Here is a 19,929-nt window from a genome sequence, read left to right as displayed (position 1 = left end):
AGATTTCTGCCTTTACAATGTTTATTTGTTTGGTTTGTTTCTGCTGATAGATGCGTTTTGTGATGTAAGCAAACATCAAGTATTTCTATTGCGCTAGCCTATCTGCCTTAACTGTAAAAATATAATGTTAAAAACCAATTTTAATATAAATTAAATTATTTTACTATAGGAGTGAAGAGCACAGTGAAAGACAAACCACTGGTTTTCCACAATAAAATTAAGTCATCAGGATATACAGCAGCACCACGGTGAGTAGAAATATTACTGTTTTCCCTGTTTTATTGGTGTGTGATATTTTTTCACATAATATAACTATGTAGTCTCATGACTGTGAAATTAGTCACTTGTGAAAAACATTTATGATGTTACCAAAGAAAAGAATTTGAAAAACACATTGTAAAACAAAATTTTCACCGCTCCTGGTCAATGTTCAACTTCCTACTGAAATCTGTATTAGCCATCCTGATTCTTTCATCTTATTAGACTCCTTTCAGCTTGCAGAAAGAATTGTCTGAGGTCTTTATTTGTATGGATTTTGATCTTCAGAATGTGCAATTCAACAAATAATTCACAGAAATCAAGGCTCAAACTCAGGCATTTGCATATTACAAATTTATGTTGTCATCGAAGTTTACATTCTCTTATTTACTGATGTTACTCATAAACATAAATAGTAAGAAGAAAGCAGGATTGCTTTTGTTTGAAAAAAACTTTCTCCCTTGTAATGTTTCATGTTTCATACAAGAGTGTCTGTTTTCTTTCTCATAGAATGACCATGTTTTCTCCAAATATTAACCTGAAAAAAAAAGAGGTATCAAAATGGAAGACCAGTTGTAAATGGTAGGTAATTTAACAACTCTGTTAGAGGAGGAACAAATTAAAACAAGGGTAATTATAGTTCGTTTGAAAATATGGTTAGTCTCTGCTTCTCTTATTGGAACTTTTTAGTAAGGGTTCTATCACTGGAACTAAAAGGCCTGGTAAGTTTGGTATGAAATTTATCACTGCAGCAAGCAATTTGGTTTATCAGACTGTGAATTAAATTTGAGTGTTTCATATAAAAGAAAATATGCATATCTATTTTCTTAGATTTCTGTTGGTAGGAAGAGCAATCCTAAATATGGTTGGAAGCTAAGTTCCAACATGTTCATAGTCTGCAGTTCTAATCAGAAAAATAACTGGATATGGTGCAGGGAGACAGTGATTTCACATCATGTCCCTCACTCACCCCTATAATCTTGTTACCTTAAGTTAATGCAGGATTACTTCAATGGATTTAAACAGAGTGTGTGTAAGAGTACAAATTGACCAGTGGAATCTCTATCACTGTGGGCACAAAGAACAAATGTTTTTCTAGAGCTGGCGTTTTCAAGTTAATTTGTGTAGAATGTTAAATGGGGACATTGCACTCAGTGTTTCTCTGTACTGTTATGTAGAGTCTTTGCTTTATGTAATACAAACGTGAAAGTAAAGAGTGATTGATGACATAATTTTTCTCACTTAAAAAGAGCTTTTAAAGAATTAAGAAACCCACTTAATAGCTCAAGACTAAGTTTTTGTTAACCTTGCATACATAGGAAGACTTTACATGAGCACTTCAGATAATTTAACCTTGGGTTTAGTACTGTTTTATTAATAAGGTTAAGTTAATTAGTATTTGAAGTTTTGAGTGTTTGAGTGGTTTTTTATAGTTAAATTGCTTTTTTAAAGTTAATGTTGCATTTTCTCACAAGGTCGCTAAAAAGTAGTTTACATTTTTTAAATACTTTTGTTAGCTATGTAAATTAAGAAACTTGATTTTTTTGCAAGTCTGTTTTAATTACTGATCTCATAAATTCACAACTCTTGCTGATAGGAGTAATTTAAATGACAATTTTAAATTAATTTTGCCCCTATGTTGGAGTTGACATAATTTTTTAGGAAATATTTATGTAAACATTATTTATTTATTTAGATGTTTCCAAAGCACATTTATTTCATAACTGAAATGAAAATGTACTGTTTTCTTTCTTTTTTTCCTTCTTTAAAGTCAAAATAAAGAATATCCATTGGAAAGTTATCCTCCAGTCAAATATGAGAAAGAGATACCTGTTACTTGTAAACCAACCCCCATTTTTTGTGTTCAGTATTCTGGTAAGTACAGGCTTTATAAAAAGTGCTGTTGTGTCAGTGCGCAGAAAGAAAACCAAAACTTGTGTGGCACAGTTTGTAAAGACTGTGGATTTACTGTGGATAAATCCCAGAAAACTTTTAGGCAATACTTCATACTGTTTGATCATAATTTTTCATCTTGCAAAACCATGCAAGCTGTTACTACACATGCAAAAGGATTCTATTTCTGGTTTTGTGTCTTGTTTCCTTTTGAATTTATTCTGTGACTTTCCCAGTACTACTTGAAAATCAAGAGTTCTTTCACTAAGGAGTTTGTTTTCTGACATATTTACTTAGTGTCATTAGGATGTATTAAAATATGAAGTTCTGTTTTAAAATATTTAGAAAACTCCTATTTATAATATAAATATTATTCAATTTTTATAAATTGAAATATTAAAAAAGGAATTCTTCTGTGTGATCCAAAGAGAGGCATTTTTCATAACTGCTTTGGATGAATGACTCTTGCAATTGATTCAGTCAGTTCCAATGTAAATATGATTAAGCAGAAAGCATTTCCTGGGTTAGCAGTCAAGCATTCTATGAGGTATATAATTATGTCAATGCACACCCTGCAAACGACAATATTTTCAAAATATTAAAAAAATTAAATCTTTGTACATATTTTGAGGACAAGAATAACTTTCATCCTCAGGAAATAAAAACAATTAGATGCAATTAGTAACTTCACAAAAATATATTCCAGCCATCTCTGTGTTCCCTAGAGAGTTTTGATAGTACATTTTAAATATAAATCCTCTTTTATTTTGAGGAAGAGGCATCTTTCTCTCTTTTTCTCTTTTTCTCTAGCACACCCTTGCATGCACACACAGGCTTAAATAACGACAGTTTAGCAAAAATTGCAGAGATTTTTTTTTTTTTGGTAAAAACAATTCGTTATTTTAAGATTGTAAGGAGATGTTCTCTTCTTGTTGTAGTCTGTGTTGACCAGATGGTTCCTAGTTTTGCAATATATTTTGAGTTGCAAATTTGCAAGTTGGAAATGCAACTTGGAACAATCATTTAAGTAGTTTTTGTAAACTATGAATCACAGTAATTAATATTCATTAGCATCTCTGAAAACAGTAGAAATGAAATTAAATGGAAAACTCAAGTAAATCTTAAGAGGTTGTAAATTACAGCTGCATTAATGAGTTAATGTGAATCTCAGCTATTAAATATTCTTTTGTACCATTGGAGGTGTTATGTTATGTTGATTAGAAAAAAGTTTTATTTAGAATTTAGATGAAATTCCAATTAAAAAGCCTCCAAAATTCTATGAAAAATAATTGCCTCTCATTCTTAATGAACAAGAATGTTCATATATTGTTAAATCTGTGTGTTAAATATGTTAATTTATATACTTGACATACTTGCCAATCAACCCTCATGCTGAAAATCCATATTGTCAAAACTTTAAGAAAAGTAGGGGGAAATATGCAGAAGAGCACTGCCCTTTCCCTCAAAGACTGCATGCCTTTGAGTTTGTGGATCATGCATTTTTTGGAATGTTTTGTTCAGGACTACTTATTTTTGTCTTGGAAGTATTGAAAAGCATTATTTAGTATGTGCAATTACCAGTATTTGGAGATAAGTAAACTGTTTGCTTGTCAGATAAAAATGAAGAGTAGTTCTTTACCAGTTTAGTATAATAGTGCATTTAATAATTTATGGCAAAAAAAAGATTCTTGAATGCCTCTTCTTAGCATATATGCCCACCCCATCTTAAAATTAACTTTTATTAAGTGACTCCCAGGGATTAGAAATATGCATCCCTTATCTATTTATATTGCCATAATGTGTTGTGGGATATAGTATTCTTAACCTGCTCTGTGGATGGTACTTGGAAAATGGATAGAAATGTGCAATGTTGGTACTTTTATTCCCTCTCCCCTTGAAAAGATACTCCAGAGATTGAAGAAGGGGGTACTCAGGTGACACCTCTTTAAAAATACTCTTCACAGTTATTCTAGTAACACTGATTTGAATTCTGTGCTTCATTTTCTTACTTTCTCTTGTTGCTGTTTTCTCTTGCTCCATCCTCCCTTACTTTGTCTCATTGGATCATTTATCTGCTCTTTATTGTTTTAATTTTTTTCAGTGAAAGCTTTTGAGTGAACAGTTAAATTTCACAAATCTGCCATTGTGTGTACACTAAGGGAGTCTATCCTGTCATTGTGTGCCCTTGCTAATTACCAATATAAATGAGCAATCTAACTGCACTTGGATAGTTTTTAGGATTATCTTGGGAAGGAAATTCATCATCTTTAAGAAGTGATTCAGAATGACTATTATGTATTTTTTATTCTAATATATAAAAAAGTTATATAACTTTAATTGGAAAACATTTTAAAAAGTGTAAGTAAATAGATTTAATTGACTGCTAAAAATTTCTGCACTTAAATTTTGTAGCAGATGTTTTGTGAAAAGTGAATTTCTGCTTTGTGATGAAAACTGGTTAGAGAATATATCAGGACAAGAAATGAATTGCCTACAAATTCCTGTCAAATTCTGCAACACTAATTTGTGATGTTCATACAAAATCTATGTTAAACATATGAAATTAATATCTGGGTTTTTTTTTTTGTTGTAGTTACATACGTGATTTTTATGATTAAAAGAAGCAGCATATTAGCTCTTTGCTTCTTTCAAATGCAAATTTATTAGACTCTTTTCTTTACAGGGGATGGAGAGCAGCTGGCTTGTGGCCTGGCTGACAAAACTGTGCTGATATTCAATTCCAATCTCACTGATGTGCATAATGTTTTTTCAGGTAAATTTATGAGTTATATAATTAAAGATATAATATATGATTGAATTTGATCTAAAATGGCATAGACTCCACTTACATCACCCGGAGAAAAAAAGAGAGGGAGTACTGATGATTCAAGATGTAAAATTTATTTTTCTGATTGCTTAATTTTGTCCTAGAATTAAACTGACTGCCAGGTGTTCCCATATCTAAATTTTTTGTGAGGTAAGTAACAATTTATCATGATATATATTGCAGTCTTCATCATGATGGATATTACAATAATTAAAGAGAAACATTAAAGGCATTATATTGCAATAATAATATATGCCTATATTGCAGCTATATATTGTAATAGTTTATTAGCCAAAAATTGACTGTGATGACTTGGCAAAAGATGTGTTTGCTTTGCAGGTCCAGACTTCTAAAGAATAACCATTTAAAAAAGAGGGACTATTCCTATGAAGAAAACCTACAAAAGTGTATGCATGTGTAAACATATACACTTTTAAATAAATCTTAAACACCAGATTATTTGTAAACTTCTACAAGAACTATCTGTTAAATTTTTTATAACTGTAAATGTTATTACTTTAAATCAGTCTTGATAAATGAATTTTCTGTGAAAGTTCAGAATGGAAAATGAATGCATTTTGCTAGCTGACCCTAATAAGTATTAAGGCGAGACTATTTTAAATTATTTCAGAGAATTATTTCAAAGTAAATAACTCTGACAATTCATTTCTGAAAACTTTTTCTTTTTGAGTAAATTTCATTGTATTTGGTGGAAGAAGCTGTGATATTAAGGAGACAACATTACTGATATTCTCCTTCTGTGTGAGGAAATGGATGAAAACATGCCTCGTGGACAGAGTAATAGGCTCTTTTTCTTCTACAATAACAAATTCTTAAGTTTTGCACTGATTTATTTCATTGTTACCTTTAATCCTTTATGTCCCTTTTTTTAATGATGCACAGTCTGAAAAAAAAGTAAACTGCATTCTGCTGTGCATGTAGTTTGTCCAAAAGCAACATAAGCGTAAATCTGCCAGATAAAGTAATGCAAGGGAGTAGAGCCCACAAACCATTAGTTGCCTACTTATTTCATTCACATTGTTTTTCTGTGCAGTTCAGATCATCATGCAATCATCTGTTTACTTTCTACTTTTGATGCTCATGTTTTAGAAGTGTCATAGTATATGTGTTTTCAATAAAAACCATGATGCATTATTCTTACTCAGAGGTACAATCAATGGCAATGTAAAACTATCCTTATTTCAAGATATGGCAATTGTGTCTGTTCTGTTAAAATTTTTTAATTTTTAATTTCAAGGCAGCATTAACATTTGAATATTGCTGCTTATCAAAAGTCATGGTGTTATGACGCAGCATCAGAGAGGAGTTACAAGAATTTTGCTATGAGCTTGTTTTACTCAGTCTTGTTCCCTGATGGGCTCAGTTACAGTTTTAAGTAGTTCTGCATCCCTCTCCAGTGCAGCTCTTCAGGTGTCTGTATCCTCTAGTGAAGTGCAGGTAATGTTGACCAGCTGTGAAGTTACAGCCAGTATGGCCTTTTTGAAAAAGTCTTTTTACAAAACCAGCTGCGGTTCTTCTCAATGTGCTCCAGGACTGCGGAGCCCTGAGTAATGTCTGTTTTGAATCTTACTGGGCTCTTTTAAGCCAGCTGGCATCTTCTTCAGTGTGCTTGGGGACTGAGGGGCCTGGAGTGCAGAGATTCTTAAGCTTTTTGCATGGCTATTCCAATTTTCCAAACCTCAGATTTTCCTACAGTTTCTCATGTTCCTTACTACTTTTGAAAGCTGTTTTGTATATTCTGTTGTGGTTTTCTTTTTTGTTTGTTTGTTTGATTGGTTTTGTGTTTTGTTGGGGTTTTTTTTTAATGCAGATTATTCAAGGCTTCCAAATGTTTTTAGAAAATCAAAGCCTTTAAATAAAGCTGTGTGTAGTGAACAAAACAAGAATAATACTTACATATGTATTTGCGCAGTACCTGTGAGTTTTCTGGTGAGAATTCTACAGCTGTTTTGTAACTGGGAATTAAAATATTTCATTTGTAAGACTTTCTGTAGACATATATCTATAAAATGAAGTATCTCAATTGCTGAGATAGGTTGAATAGCCTTCCTGTAACTTAAGGCAAAATATTTTTTTATATGAAACTTCAGTTGACTAAAGATAAATTGTGCACAAGAGGGCAGCATTAGAATTTTGAATGTTTTAAGGCTAGAGGAAATTAATCTGACTTCATCTGACAAATTGTAATAACATGGGTCAAAGTTTGTTAAATTTGATTGCCATATGTTTGTTCTCTTTTTGATCTTTTTGATCAACTTCAGTATAATGTTAGATTAAATTAATAATTTTAACTTTTGAATATTGTTTCTGGATTTTAAAGTTCTTTCTTTGTAAGGTTACAATCTTGTTTTTAACAAGCCATTGAACTGGCATGTTCATTTTATTTAAAAAAATGGGTAGCTCATTAATAAAAGGTTAATGAATAAAATAAAGAATTTCAACTATTTGCAGTGTCTGAAGGGGTTTCCAGATCATGTTTAATATAAAATTTCATTATAATATAATACTCAGATTCTTTTTTCCAGTAATACTGAATCTTTGCTTTAATTTAATTTCAAAGATATTTCTTGAAAGTGGTCTTCCAATAACTTTGAAAAATTAAAGTTGGAATTGTCTTTGTTTATTAATACAAGACATTTTTCTGGGTTTTTTGGTGAAAGAAAATCTCAATAGCTTGTTTACCGATTTTAATCCAACAATTTGAAAGCTGTACTTAATATGTACTTTAACATTGTGCATAATTATATTAAAACAATAAAATTAACTCCAGAGAAATTTGTGAATGCAAGAAATTAGCTTTATGATATTTCCATTATTATTTATTAGGTCATGATGGTGCAGTTAACTCTATTGGCTGGAGTCATGACAAGAAGTGGTTAGTTTCTGCATCAGAAGACAGAACTTTAAGAGTCTGGTCAGTCTGCAATAAGGAACCTGCCCTAATTCTGGTAATTAGAAACTTCAATTGGTTTGGACACAGGGAGCACTGATTTCACTTTCATCTACTTCCATTTTAAAAGCTGTGTAGAAAGAGCTGATTTCTAGAGCTACTGAGTGGTGACTCCAACTGAAACAATGATCTGGGTGATCTCCATTGACTTCAAATTAGGCTTTTCTAATGATAATTTATGAAAAGAAAAAATCAACCTTGGTAAAAAAAAAACAAACCAACTAGTGGGCATGTCTGGAAGTTTTGGTTTCATTGTCTAGTCTGTACATTCTATTTTTATTGGATCAGCTTTGCCTGACTTTATGGTCTACTCCCCAATTCAAAAAGAAATTCAGAGTATGAAGCTAGATTGTATTAGTGTCAACTGACTACAGATACAATTAAATTTACTGCCAGCTAATTTAGTCAGAATGCAATCTTTATTTTGAAAGTAATAGAGGCCACTATGTAGTAGGTTAACTTCCTGGCCTATGACTGGCATAACAGGGAGGCTCTGTCTTAACACCAGGAATCTCAGACAAAAAAATATTTGTCATGTTTGAATCCATTCTTAATAAATTCCTTTGCATTTCAGGGTAAAGAGAAGTTCCATAAGACTGTACGCTTTGCACAGTTTTATTTTCTAGATACGTTTATATTGCTGTGTTGTGGAGCTGAATTTCATCTATTAAGTTTCCATCTAGACACAACTAAGGATGACCTGAAACGGTGAGTTAATTTCTTTTTCACAGACCAGTGAAAGTACTTGTACTGTTTGATCTGGGATTTTGTGGGTGGTGGGGTGAGCTGAGGAGGCAAAAAATATTACAGAAGATAAAAAATTGAACAAATGGTAAAAAGTACATGAAAAAATATCTTTGTTTTGAGTGGAAGGACAAAAAGAATTAGGGCTACAACACTGCAGTCTTAATTGATATTGTGAATAGTATGTCCTGTCTGTTGATGATGATAACAGTACTGGGCTGCATACTTAGATGGGAAAAACTGGTCTATTTCCTTGGAAGTTTTGCTGCTGCACAGAAAAACATACTAAGCACAAACTTAACTATGTTTAGGAATAGGACTTCTTTCCTGGATTGAGGCATGAACCTGGTATGTGGAACTTGACTGGAATGTTAAATGGTCGGAAAAAATTATCTAATATCTTTCTTCCATAATCTGATTACCTACTTTCTGTTTTACTTGTTAATTCTTAGTTTATGGAGATATTCATAAACCAATAAAAAGGTAACCCAAGTTACTACATAAACCTCAGTTTCTAAAAGACAAGAACGAATGTACAGTGTCCACTTCAGTCTGTCCACAATGTCTGCCTGAATTTTAAGTGACTTGCACTTTGAATTGAACATGTATAGGACATGTAGCAAATGCATTGTGTAAAAAAAAAAATCTCAAATATACTAAAATTCTTCTTGTTTTTAATAATGGGTACTCTTCTAATCCCCCGCCCCACCTCCCCCCACTCCCCAAATTACTTTGGTTCAGTTTTCTCATAACTTGTATTTGATGAATCTCAGTTTACTATTGGTTGATTTGCTTTGTATGTGAATTTCTACCTGGGCCATGCCCTGTGAGGTATTTATCTGTGTAGCAGTCTGCAGTGCAGAAGCAAGGTATTTTGGCTAACTCAAACAATTTTTCTTGCATTTGGGAGCAATTTCACTGTTTCAATAAGCATCTTTCTTTTAGCAGGGTAACTTGAATGAGAAGAAGCTTCATAGTGCCTTCATTAGATTGTACCTATTATTTCAGCCAGCTTATTTAAATTAAAGTTAGCTTGGGTAGGTTTACCCAAAAGTAGAGATAAATTATTTGCACTTGAAGTCTAGTGCAGTTTACTTTTTAGTTTATTTGAATTAAGTTCTTGTGGAAACGACAAAAGTTTCTTAGATTAAATTGCAAAACACTGTGTATTATCTACTGCTTCACCATCACTGCTAAAGTAGCTCACTATCTGCCCAAAAAGATCAGAAGGCCATTTTTTGAGAATGACAATGAAAGGCAAAAGCGAGCCACTAAACATTTTTCTTTTGAACAGATATGGCTGATAAACATATTGCTTTTTTTCAAATGATCTCAGTTTTGCAAACTTTTAGTGTTTTTGGAAAGAAACAGTAATGATTCCTACAAGTGTGTCATGCATGTACTTTTGTAGTTTCATTAGACAGATGTGCTAAAATGCAAGTATGATATTAACTGTTACACTGAAATTATTTTAACACTGTGCAGTGTCCAGCAATGGCTAAAATCCTGGTGTGCTATCAATGCTATTTTGGTCACAAGCCTAAAACAGCACTATACAAGCTACTATGAAGAAAATTAACTCTACCCCAACCAGACCCAGTACAGTTGTTATGAACTCTGTATTCCTTAGGTGACTTCTATGAAAACCACTCTCTTCTTGCCCCACACATCCATATCCACATCCATATCCATGGAGTTATGTTTTCTGTTTACTTTAAGAATAGACCCATGTTGGCTGTGCTGGTACATCTCAGTAAACAGAAAGTTCTAATTAGATTGAATAACAACACCGTTTTGTGTTGTGTAATACAAATAAGTCTGAAGCCATTTAAGAGGTTTTGGCATGTTTGCAACATTTGCATGGAGCTGGCAGATAACCCGCAGGACCTTAAAGAGTTATATGTATGTTGGGAAACAAAATTTCTTTGGTAGTTTGTGATCAGCCCCTTATTCTGCTCTCATCTAAGTGGAAATTATTCTTTCCTCACTGTTTTCTTCTCATTTTCTCCCTCATTGCCCTATCATCAGCACATTAAATGCTATACTTGAAACCAGTGGCACATCTGCTTTTTGAACATAGGTACTTTACAGATTTTTTTTCTCTTCAATATTTTCAATATACATACAGGATTATTTTAGTGTTTCATGTTGATGGAAGATCAGTCTTCTGTATATGAATATCATGTTTGTTTTCATCCAAACGAGTTTTGTTACCAAATTTTTAATAGAGTTCAGCAATAAGCCAAAAGGTCTGTGGCTTTAATTTTTAATAATGAAAGAAAGCATTTTGATTTTCTTTGTGATTCCAATGGGAGTTTGCTGCTGATGACAAAACACAGCTTATTTCATTAACACTAACATTCATTTTATATTCTTTGCAGATACAAACAGAGGAGTGTTTGCAAATTAATACAGAAATTTCCCATGGCTTCAGCAATGGAGATTACCAGCCTTTCAGCAGTAAATGAGTTCTATTCTTGTATCCTTTGTATTTCTTAGTTTCTTTGTAGCTCTTTGGACTAAATGACATGAACAAAACTTCAGTTGAAGTAAGCGACATTTGATTATTTACTACTCCTTTTCTATTAGCGTTTAAAAACTGTAATTTTTTGTGATATTTAACTTCATCCTTAGACATAAAATTTTAGTGCTGCAAGATTTTTGGTGTTTCTTATAGATCAATAAATACAAAAGTTCATATATAGATATATGTATTTATCTGTACTCTGATCTATGTGTATGCTTTTGTTCCTTTAGATAAGTTTAACTTTAACTCAGAGAACTGTACAGATATTGTACTTACAGCTGGCAGCAACCGAGCACTTGAAGTTTTTGACCTCAATGCAGGCTGCAGCTCAGCAGTGATACAGGAAGCTCATACTAGATCAGTCCATCAGATCTGCCAAAATAAGGTATATACTTTGTTGAATTTTATTTGTAGAACCACTACAACACCACCAACAAAGAAACCGGAGGCTAAAAATTGAATTGAAGGCAATCAATAGGTTTTTATGTATTGGGGAGGATGGGCAAGAACATGAGTCTGTGTGATAGAGTCACACAGATTTCATTTGATCTCTAGTGTAAAGGGAGGAGCAGTGAGAATGACCAAACAGTCTTGCTATCAGAGAGCTGTTTATTACCCTTTGCCTTACTTGTGCTAGACTGTAATACTTTAGTTCTGCAGGAATTTTTCCTTATATAAGTATTTTCTTCTGAAGCCCAATTGGACACCATCTGATTTATTCTGAAACTTCAGAAACAGCAACCAAAAAAAAAAAAATTCACTACTGCAATGGAATAGATGACTAAAAACCCCTCATCCTTGCTCTTTTTTCCTTGAAGACTGATTTGAGTGTTTGTAGTTTTTGCGGTATCATACATTCTGGAATGCCTGCTGTGTTAGGTCTGGTTGAATGTGGTTCGTCAATCCCAGCTGGAAAGTCCTTGCTTCTGTGGGTTTGAAACAGTTCCTTATTATTACTGTTGTAGAACTCTTTGTGGGTTTTCCTTATAGATGCGATCTGGTAAAACACTTAAAGTTGTGCTAACTATTTCAGTACTGTTTGTAACACATATAGACTTAAAGTTCTGGCTTTTCTTCTTGCTGGGTCAGCTTAGTGCCTTCAGGTTATTTAATCAAGAAAAACTTTCAAGCGGTGGACAAGTATTCACTTGGGAAAAAAACGTAGAGGTAGGTGGTATTGCAAAGAAAATTGATATTTTGGGGGAAAAATATACATCGAGGTTCTCTAGTTTTCTCAGTTAAACAAAATCAATACTTTGGATAAGTCAATAGAAAAATTGCACATTAACTATTTTGTTATGTTGGATAAAGTTATCAGAGCAAATATAACTCTGCATTTTCTTTAAGATGAAATGCTAAAATATTTTATAGACATAAAAATGTGCAGAATGCTTGCTGTGTTCAAACTACATCCTGTTTGAAGTATGAAACATTGGAATCGGAGGTTAGCTAGTGATGAGACATAATTCAATGGAAGTAAATCTGTGGGCTGAAACAGTTGATGCTGAAGATCCAGTGCCTACACACCAAACTTTATGAAGGCTTTCCTTTGGACTATCCCTAGTCTCATTGTGTGGACTGAATACTCATTTGTGATTGCAGTACATATAGGTGTTCTTGAAGTGCATTTTCTAGTTTAGATTCATGCAGATCTGTTCTCATGTTCCAAGACTGTTTTGTGATGCTACCTGGACAATAGTAAGTGAGGATAATAATAAAATTTACTCTTTAAATGAATAAAAAAGAAAATCTATTTTGAGGGTCTTGGGAGACAACAGGGAAAGTATGTCCCAATTAAGTGTGGGAGAAACTTGTAGCAAAATATTAAATACACAGGATATCCTAGAAACCTATGTGATCCTAGTATGACATTCTCTTATTTTTGGTTTTAGACAGAAGCAGCTGTAAGCAAGTATGTATAATTTGCCATGTAATGACTTCAATTTTAAATTGTTCCTTTGATCTATTCTAGAGATTGTTTCCAATTCCCGGTGTGTGAAATTCATCTCAGCCTGCCGTGTGTTGATTAATCTCATTGTAACAGTCCATTGTTTTCTACACTAACTTTTAAGAGACATAGTAAAATGAATTGATTAAAATATCAAAATTGTGTTCCAGTCTTAGAGTTTAGGAACATCTGAGATACCAAAATAGATGGCAATTTGAGATCAGACCACAAAGATTCAGAGCTTTAGTGTTAATAATATGTTTGAAATGCTGCAAAACATATTCTTTGAACAGGAATCTGTGTCATTGTGAGCCACAAATATTCAGACGATGTTATGTTCTGCTAGCACAGTTATAGAGAACACTCATTTTCACAGAAACAGCAAAGTTTCCAGTTTCCTGTTCAGACCCTTTTGTTTCAAAATTAATTTGTCCATTAGCTAGGAAGTCTACCTGATGTGAAGACTGAAAAATATTATAGGTAACTCCGAAGTTTCTGTCAGTTAACTTTTTCCTAACCATAGTTGCAATATTGGCTAAAGTATAAGATTGCCTGGAAGATATGGAGTGCTTTCTGATATGTCTATTGATCAGTGCCTTTAGCATAAGCCAGCTGCACTGTTTGGATGAAATAAATGGTGCTCATACGGAATTAGTGAAAGAAATAGGGATTGTGTAGAACCACGTCCTCCTTGAGGCCAACTTTTATGCAGAGATTGCAATGTAGGTAGTCAAGAGAAAAGCTGAGAAGGGATTACAGTGGTGGATGAGGAGGCTGATGGGGCAGAGCCAAGTGATTTGTCTATCAGAATGAAAAAATAGTTTCAAGAGTGTGTAGGAATATGCTACTTTTTGCATCAGATTCTCATAAATAATAGATTATCATAAGTTGATGGAGTATAAAAACACAAAGTGATAAATAAAATGCAGCTTGCATATTATCCCAACTAGTATATATTTTCTTGTCTCCTATCAATATTCAGTAGCAAATGTAGTTTGAAGATACAAGTATAGCTATGCATTAATAAAGTATATTGCTGAAAAATTTCAGGGCAGAGAAGGAACAATGGATTTCACTTCTTACCTAGTTTATTAGTTAGTGTATTTAGAGTATTCAATAGTGCAGGACTAATGCATCAAGTAAATGTGTATGTGTCTGTAGAACTTTTTATTTTGGACTCTATGATCAGTGCTGACTGAAGCAAAGGATGGTGAGCAAACATTTCAAAAGCATAAAATAAGGGTGCTCTGTAGCTTTTAATGAATACTATCCTTTGGACTACCACTGTCTTTCTATTCTGCATTACTCTTTTTATATAATTATACACAGCTAATGTGAGAATGCGTAGATTTTCTAGGGAAATCTGTTGGACAGTACATTTTAATTCATCTCTTAGAGCAAGCTATAAACCAGGTTTCATAATGAATAGAAGATTCTTGGCAGTCAAATATTGATTGCAGGAAATTACCTTGAGGTTTCTGTGATGTATTCAGCCAAGTCAAGAAAGTGAATGATAAGGAAAGTAAAGAAAGAGTTTTAACTGTTTCAGTTTGGTTCCCTGGAGAAAGAAGTTTGTAGCCAGCAAAGAGGCTGGGATTTGCCAATGTGGATGTTAAAAAATCAGAGGTTCTGAACTGGATTTAATTATTTAAAGTTATGAAGGAAAAATTAGTCTTGTTATGAATGAATGTACTTGCTACTGAAGTCAATGGAAATTGGACACTTAGCCCAGGGCTAAACATGTCTTATAATTAGTCACTGAACTAATCTTTGATCCCTCCCTTTCACTGCCCCTATTTTCTTTCCTGAACATCCCATAGTCTTGTGCAATCACGAAGATCTTCCTCTACTTCACATAATGGATGCCATACCCTGATATTTAGTAATCCCATCAGTCTGTGAGATGACCCAGATAGCCTGTGTCACTGACCATCCTGGTGGGTGTCACCCCTGGACCAAAAGGCTGATGTCTGTCCTGGGACAGCACTGAGAGGGGTTGAGGCTGTGCTCCATTTCTCTGACTGGGTTATGTGACTTCCTCCACATGCCAACTTTCATCTTTGGTCCTTTGTGTGCATGCAGGCAAGCTTTTTTTTCACATAACCTAACAACTATTTACTGTTTATTTCTTAAAAGGACTAAATTCTCCAGTGAGAGGGTGGTTGGTCACTGGACCAGATTCCCTAGGGAAGCGGTCCCAGCACCAAGCTTGTCAGAGCTCAAGGAGCATCCGGATGATGCTCTCTTAATCATATGGCATAATTCTGCAAGGAGTGGGGAGTTGGACTATGGATTCCTATGGATCTCTTCCATCTCAAGATATTTTATGATTCTATTAATAATTAATGCCACAAGAATAGTTACCTGAAACTAATTTACTTTTTCACAGGGGTCGTCCTTCAGCACTCAGCAAACTGAAGCTTACAACCTTTTCATGACCACAGCTGCAGGTGATGGCATCAAACTGTGGGATTTAAGAACACTGAGGTAAGAATGAATTAGGTAGCTTGGAATAAAAAGCCATGTGATTTCTTTATTCAGAATTTTCATACTTGCTCTGATATACCAGTAGAAATTTAGGTGTGGAATCGGATCTACCGGCTAATTGAATTTTACTAGTTTTAAAAGACCAAAAAAATTATCATTCCTCAATTATAGTGAGTTATGTAGGAGCCATTAAATATTTAAGATTTATCACCCATGTTTACCCACCTTTGTAGATCCAATTGTATATATATATATAATAGTGTACTGAACTGAATGCTAATGGTATTTCCAAAACAGCATGCCCTTACTGCTAAAAGAAGTAAAATCTATGATCTATCTTTTAAAATATAAACCAATTGCAACAACATTATTACAAACCACGTATGTAGTACTATAAATTTGCATAATACATTACCATAAACTCAGAATTAAATGCTACACTTTTTCTAAAACCTTTCAATGTTGTGTTTGGGAAAGCCTTGGGACAAAGAAATAGCATGTCAAGGAGGGACCATTGCTCAGGTAAATTAATACTGGGGGTGATCTCTGTTGTGCAGGCCAAAAGAATTATGTTTAAAAGAAAAGGGGTTTGGACAGGAGGATGCTTTATCTTCAAAGAATAATTTCCTATTTGCTTTCTCTCTATGCAAACATATCTATTGAAAGATGTAATATAATTTTTCTAGTACTGAATTTTCTATTTGGGCAATGCTTAATGAGCCTTTCATTTATTTCCAGCTTTATGCAGTAAAAAGATGTTAAATCTATAGGGGGCATATATGTTCTTTCCAAAAGCATTGCTGTATTACCTTCACTGAATGCCAGAAAGTAATGAAACTAGAGACTGCTGGGGTTGGAATATGTTACCTTCTTATGCTTTTCTAATAAACTGCTCAAACTGTGTTGCTGAAGAGTAATGAAAAAGTAGAAAGCCTTTCACAGATCACTTATCTGTCTCTTTGTTTCTAAATACTAATAGAAGTAAAGTCGGTGAATGGTAAAATAGTTAAAGTGTAAAATCTGGGCAATCGATTAAATTAATATGTCTTGAGAAAAAGGGACTAATTTATGTATGTTCTTGCTGTATATTTAATTTGGCAAGGTCAGTGTATTCTAGTGTCCACTGTGTTCTATTAGCCAAGCTTCAAAAAAGTAATTCAAGTCCTTAATGACAGATATTTTAAGGGTGCTTATGAGGTATTATGTATGTGTGTGTGTTTGTTACATATTACACAGTGATCAATGGTATTAACTCGTGTGGAGAAGGAATAGAAAAAATAAATCATTGTTTTCCACTTGCTAACAACTTTCAAGGGAAAAAAACCCAACAAATTTTTTAAAATGAAATTTTTTGTCAATGCTCAGACCAGAGACTGAGTCTTCTATATTTTAAAATCCATTCTTGAGTTCTCAGAAGGAGGAAAACTGTTCAATTTTTCCTATGTGTTCACCAGGTGTTTTTCACATAAATAAATTTAAAATGTCTAAGTTTGGAAAGCTCTGTTTGAACTTGGAACAAGTCTCTGCTGAAGTGTTAGGTCTACTATAGTTACATGGACTGAACACTCTTGCTTATTTTTTTTGTTCATAAGTCTTGTCCAATCAAATCCAGTCCTTCCCTTGCACTGCTGAGTACTTACAGGAGAGATTAGTTCCTAAGCAATCTCATGATGGGCCAGTACCTTTAATCTCTTAAAGTTGTTGATTTGTAAAGTTGGTGCATCAGCAACTGTTTCCAGTCCCTCTGGAATAACCTCTCTTTGTTTCTGCTCTGGGTTTGCCAGTATAGGGTTTGTTTAGTGAAATCTTTGTCCAGTATTCTTTAAATGTAGCAAAGGTAAGTCCACCTTCTCATTTATACTGTTTGCAGTGTTGTGGATAGTAACATTTAACTTCAAGATCTCCACTTTATTGTTTGTTTATTTTGTTCTAAATATTTTCCCAAGGCTTCCACAGTGAAAATTGTTTTGCTTTTCTTTAATCTGTTTGTTGCCCTCAAGAATCTATCCATTGTTACTCTATTTAAAAATACCATAAAGTATAAAATTTTGATAAAATAAGGGGAAAAAATCCCTCTAGCACAGTGCTCTTCAAAGCTGCTGTTGAAAGCATGGGAAATAATTTGCAGAACAACTATGTAAAATTTCCTTAGGACTCTTAGAGGTCTTTTCTATGATGATGTCTCCTTTTCTTATGACATGCATTCCTTTTCTCACATTTGACTGAGGAATCATAGCAGGATGCTCAGGTTCTTTTTTGGTCTGCTTAGATGAAATCTTCAAACAGGTTAACCTGGCCTATAGCTTTATAAGTTTTGAATATATTGATATTTTTGCTCTGAGTTCTACAAGAACTTTTCTATCCAACCTGTGCTATCAAACTACATTTTTTTCTCAGTGAAAATTCATTTAACTTTTCTTTTGTGCTTGAATTTGGTGAAAGTATTTTGCAACTTCAGTTTTCATAATCTTTTCTTGATAAAGCTGTGAATTTGTCTGTCTCTTTCACTATTAATGATCTGGCAGTGTTCCAACATTGCTTCAGAGTGCCAGAAAGTCTCATAGGTTCCTCTGAAGGTGGTACAAGTAAAGGTGTTTTAACTTTCTGATGTTGTCAGCCAACCTCACACAGCCAGGTCATCTTGCCAGTAATTGAGGGAATCTTGGACCCTGGTAGTGGCTTTTGGATTTACTCAGACTCCTGCTTCATTTCCTTTGAAATGCCTGGATTTTTAAAGTTTCATCTGAAGATTTTGAATCTTTTTATACTTCTCCTGCATTCTCCTAATTTATAACTATAGCTAAGAAAAGCTCTAGATGATCTTCAAAATGAACTTAGGAATAAAGAAGCAAGGAAAATAGTTTTTCTTGGAAGAAGAACCAACTATGGGTACTCTTCTTCCAGGTTAGGATAATGAACTATGAGACCTTGTGAATACATGCTTTAGGGTAAGATAATAACCTTTGAACAACTTCCAAGACATTTTGAAGAGCAATTTATGTCTATATTGTCTAAAAGAATGACTACTTGGAGAACAAGTAAGATTAATTTCTCTTGTGTCCAAGGTGAAACAGTGAACAGAGGAGTTAGGCTAAGATGCTGTGGGAATCTGAATAAGAGTAACATTATAGTCACCAGCTTGAGGATTCCCAAGAAAGACTCAGAAAAACATTTAATGATCAGGAGATACAAAAAGTTAATGCATTCTTACATTTTTGAAGGAGTTGAAGTATTCTTTGTGATAAAACATTGTAAATTCTTATTTGTCTGTCACTCACAAGAAGCTGTACTATTCTTCCTCATACTGCTGTGTGTATTGCATGCATTTTGGAGACATTGCTGCTCTTTCCAAAATCGGGAATCTAGCATTGATTCATACTCCCCTGTACCTGTTGTCTCCACCATATTTAAATTTCATATCTTGGAAAAGTCTGTATTGGGAGACACAAGTTGCTGAGTCCTTTAGACCACAGAGGCCAGATATATCAGAAAATTCCAATACACTAAGCCTCCTTGTCTGCCAGTCCTGCCTGTGCTTGTTGGCTCTGCTCATGAGCACATAGGGCAGTGAGATGTACTTTGGCATCCCAGTGCTGTCAAGCCAGTGCAGAGAAAGAATGTAAAAACTTAGGAATTAATGAACATTCCATTTCCTTACACAGTAAACTCAACAACACAAAGTATCAGACTAGACTAAATACCTGCTGCTTTAATATGTTAATATATCACCTGAATTTCGTATGACAGTTTTTAATTCTGCTTCATCAGTCTGGATCCTTTCAATTTCTCACTTCCTCTCTCTTGAAGATTAGATGATTCTGTGCTTAAATGTCCAGAAGAAAGAAAATTTCTTTCATTGATTCTGTTAGGAGGAAACTATAAATTCACAGAGTTTCCCTCTTCACTTTGTCAAATGCATTTAGAATATTGACTAAACACTTAGTATCACCAGCTCATATTCACTAGCAAAGTTACGTGAATTCAGATATTTTCATGACTAGCTGATAATGAGAAAAACTGTGTGTCCAGTTTTCTGCAGCTTCCCTTGCATGGTTCATTCCAAGGAGTCCGTTTCCTAGTGAGAGGTTTTAGAGCATGAAGTAGTGTAACATTTTTTCCCCAAGGTGGATTTCAGATCCCCAGTAAAGCTTGTAGGCATTGCTCATCAGTAAATTACAGCTAAAGTCATAATGCAATAAAGCTTCACCCTTCTTTGTGTCAGTAATTGTGTGGCCTAGCTTGACCACAGCTTTTCAGATGTATCTTTACTCAAG

General features: G+C 33.8%; 1 protein-coding gene across 5 annotated transcripts in view; it reads left to right on the top strand.

The window, feature by feature from the left end:
• Positions 1-19,929, top strand: part of WDR27 (WD repeat domain 27) — an 88,654-nt gene that overhangs the window by 15,284 nt on the left and 53,441 nt on the right. For all 5 annotated transcript variants that reach the window (XM_085055402.1, XM_085055400.1, XM_085055401.1 and 2 more), the window contains 9 exons: positions 170-248; positions 769-840; positions 2,030-2,133; positions 4,835-4,924; positions 7,826-7,947; positions 8,524-8,657; positions 11,075-11,172; positions 11,484-11,605; positions 15,558-15,655. In XM_085055402.1, coding sequence (XP_084911528.1) covers positions 170-248; positions 769-840; positions 2,030-2,133; positions 4,835-4,924; positions 7,826-7,947; positions 8,524-8,657; positions 11,075-11,172; positions 11,484-11,605; positions 15,558-15,655 — 919 coding nt within the window. The remainder of the gene's footprint in view (positions 1-169; positions 249-768; positions 841-2,029; positions 2,134-4,834; positions 4,925-7,825; positions 7,948-8,523; positions 8,658-11,074; positions 11,173-11,483; positions 11,606-15,557; positions 15,656-19,929) is intronic.

Source organism: Lichenostomus cassidix, chromosome 3 (genome assembly GCF_008360975.1).
Source record: "Lichenostomus cassidix isolate B80296 chromosome 3, HeHo_3.0, whole genome shotgun sequence".
NCBI classification, from domain to species: Eukaryota; Metazoa; Chordata; class Aves; order Passeriformes; family Meliphagidae; genus Lichenostomus; species Lichenostomus cassidix.
This window is presented reverse-complemented; position numbering and strand designations above follow the sequence as displayed.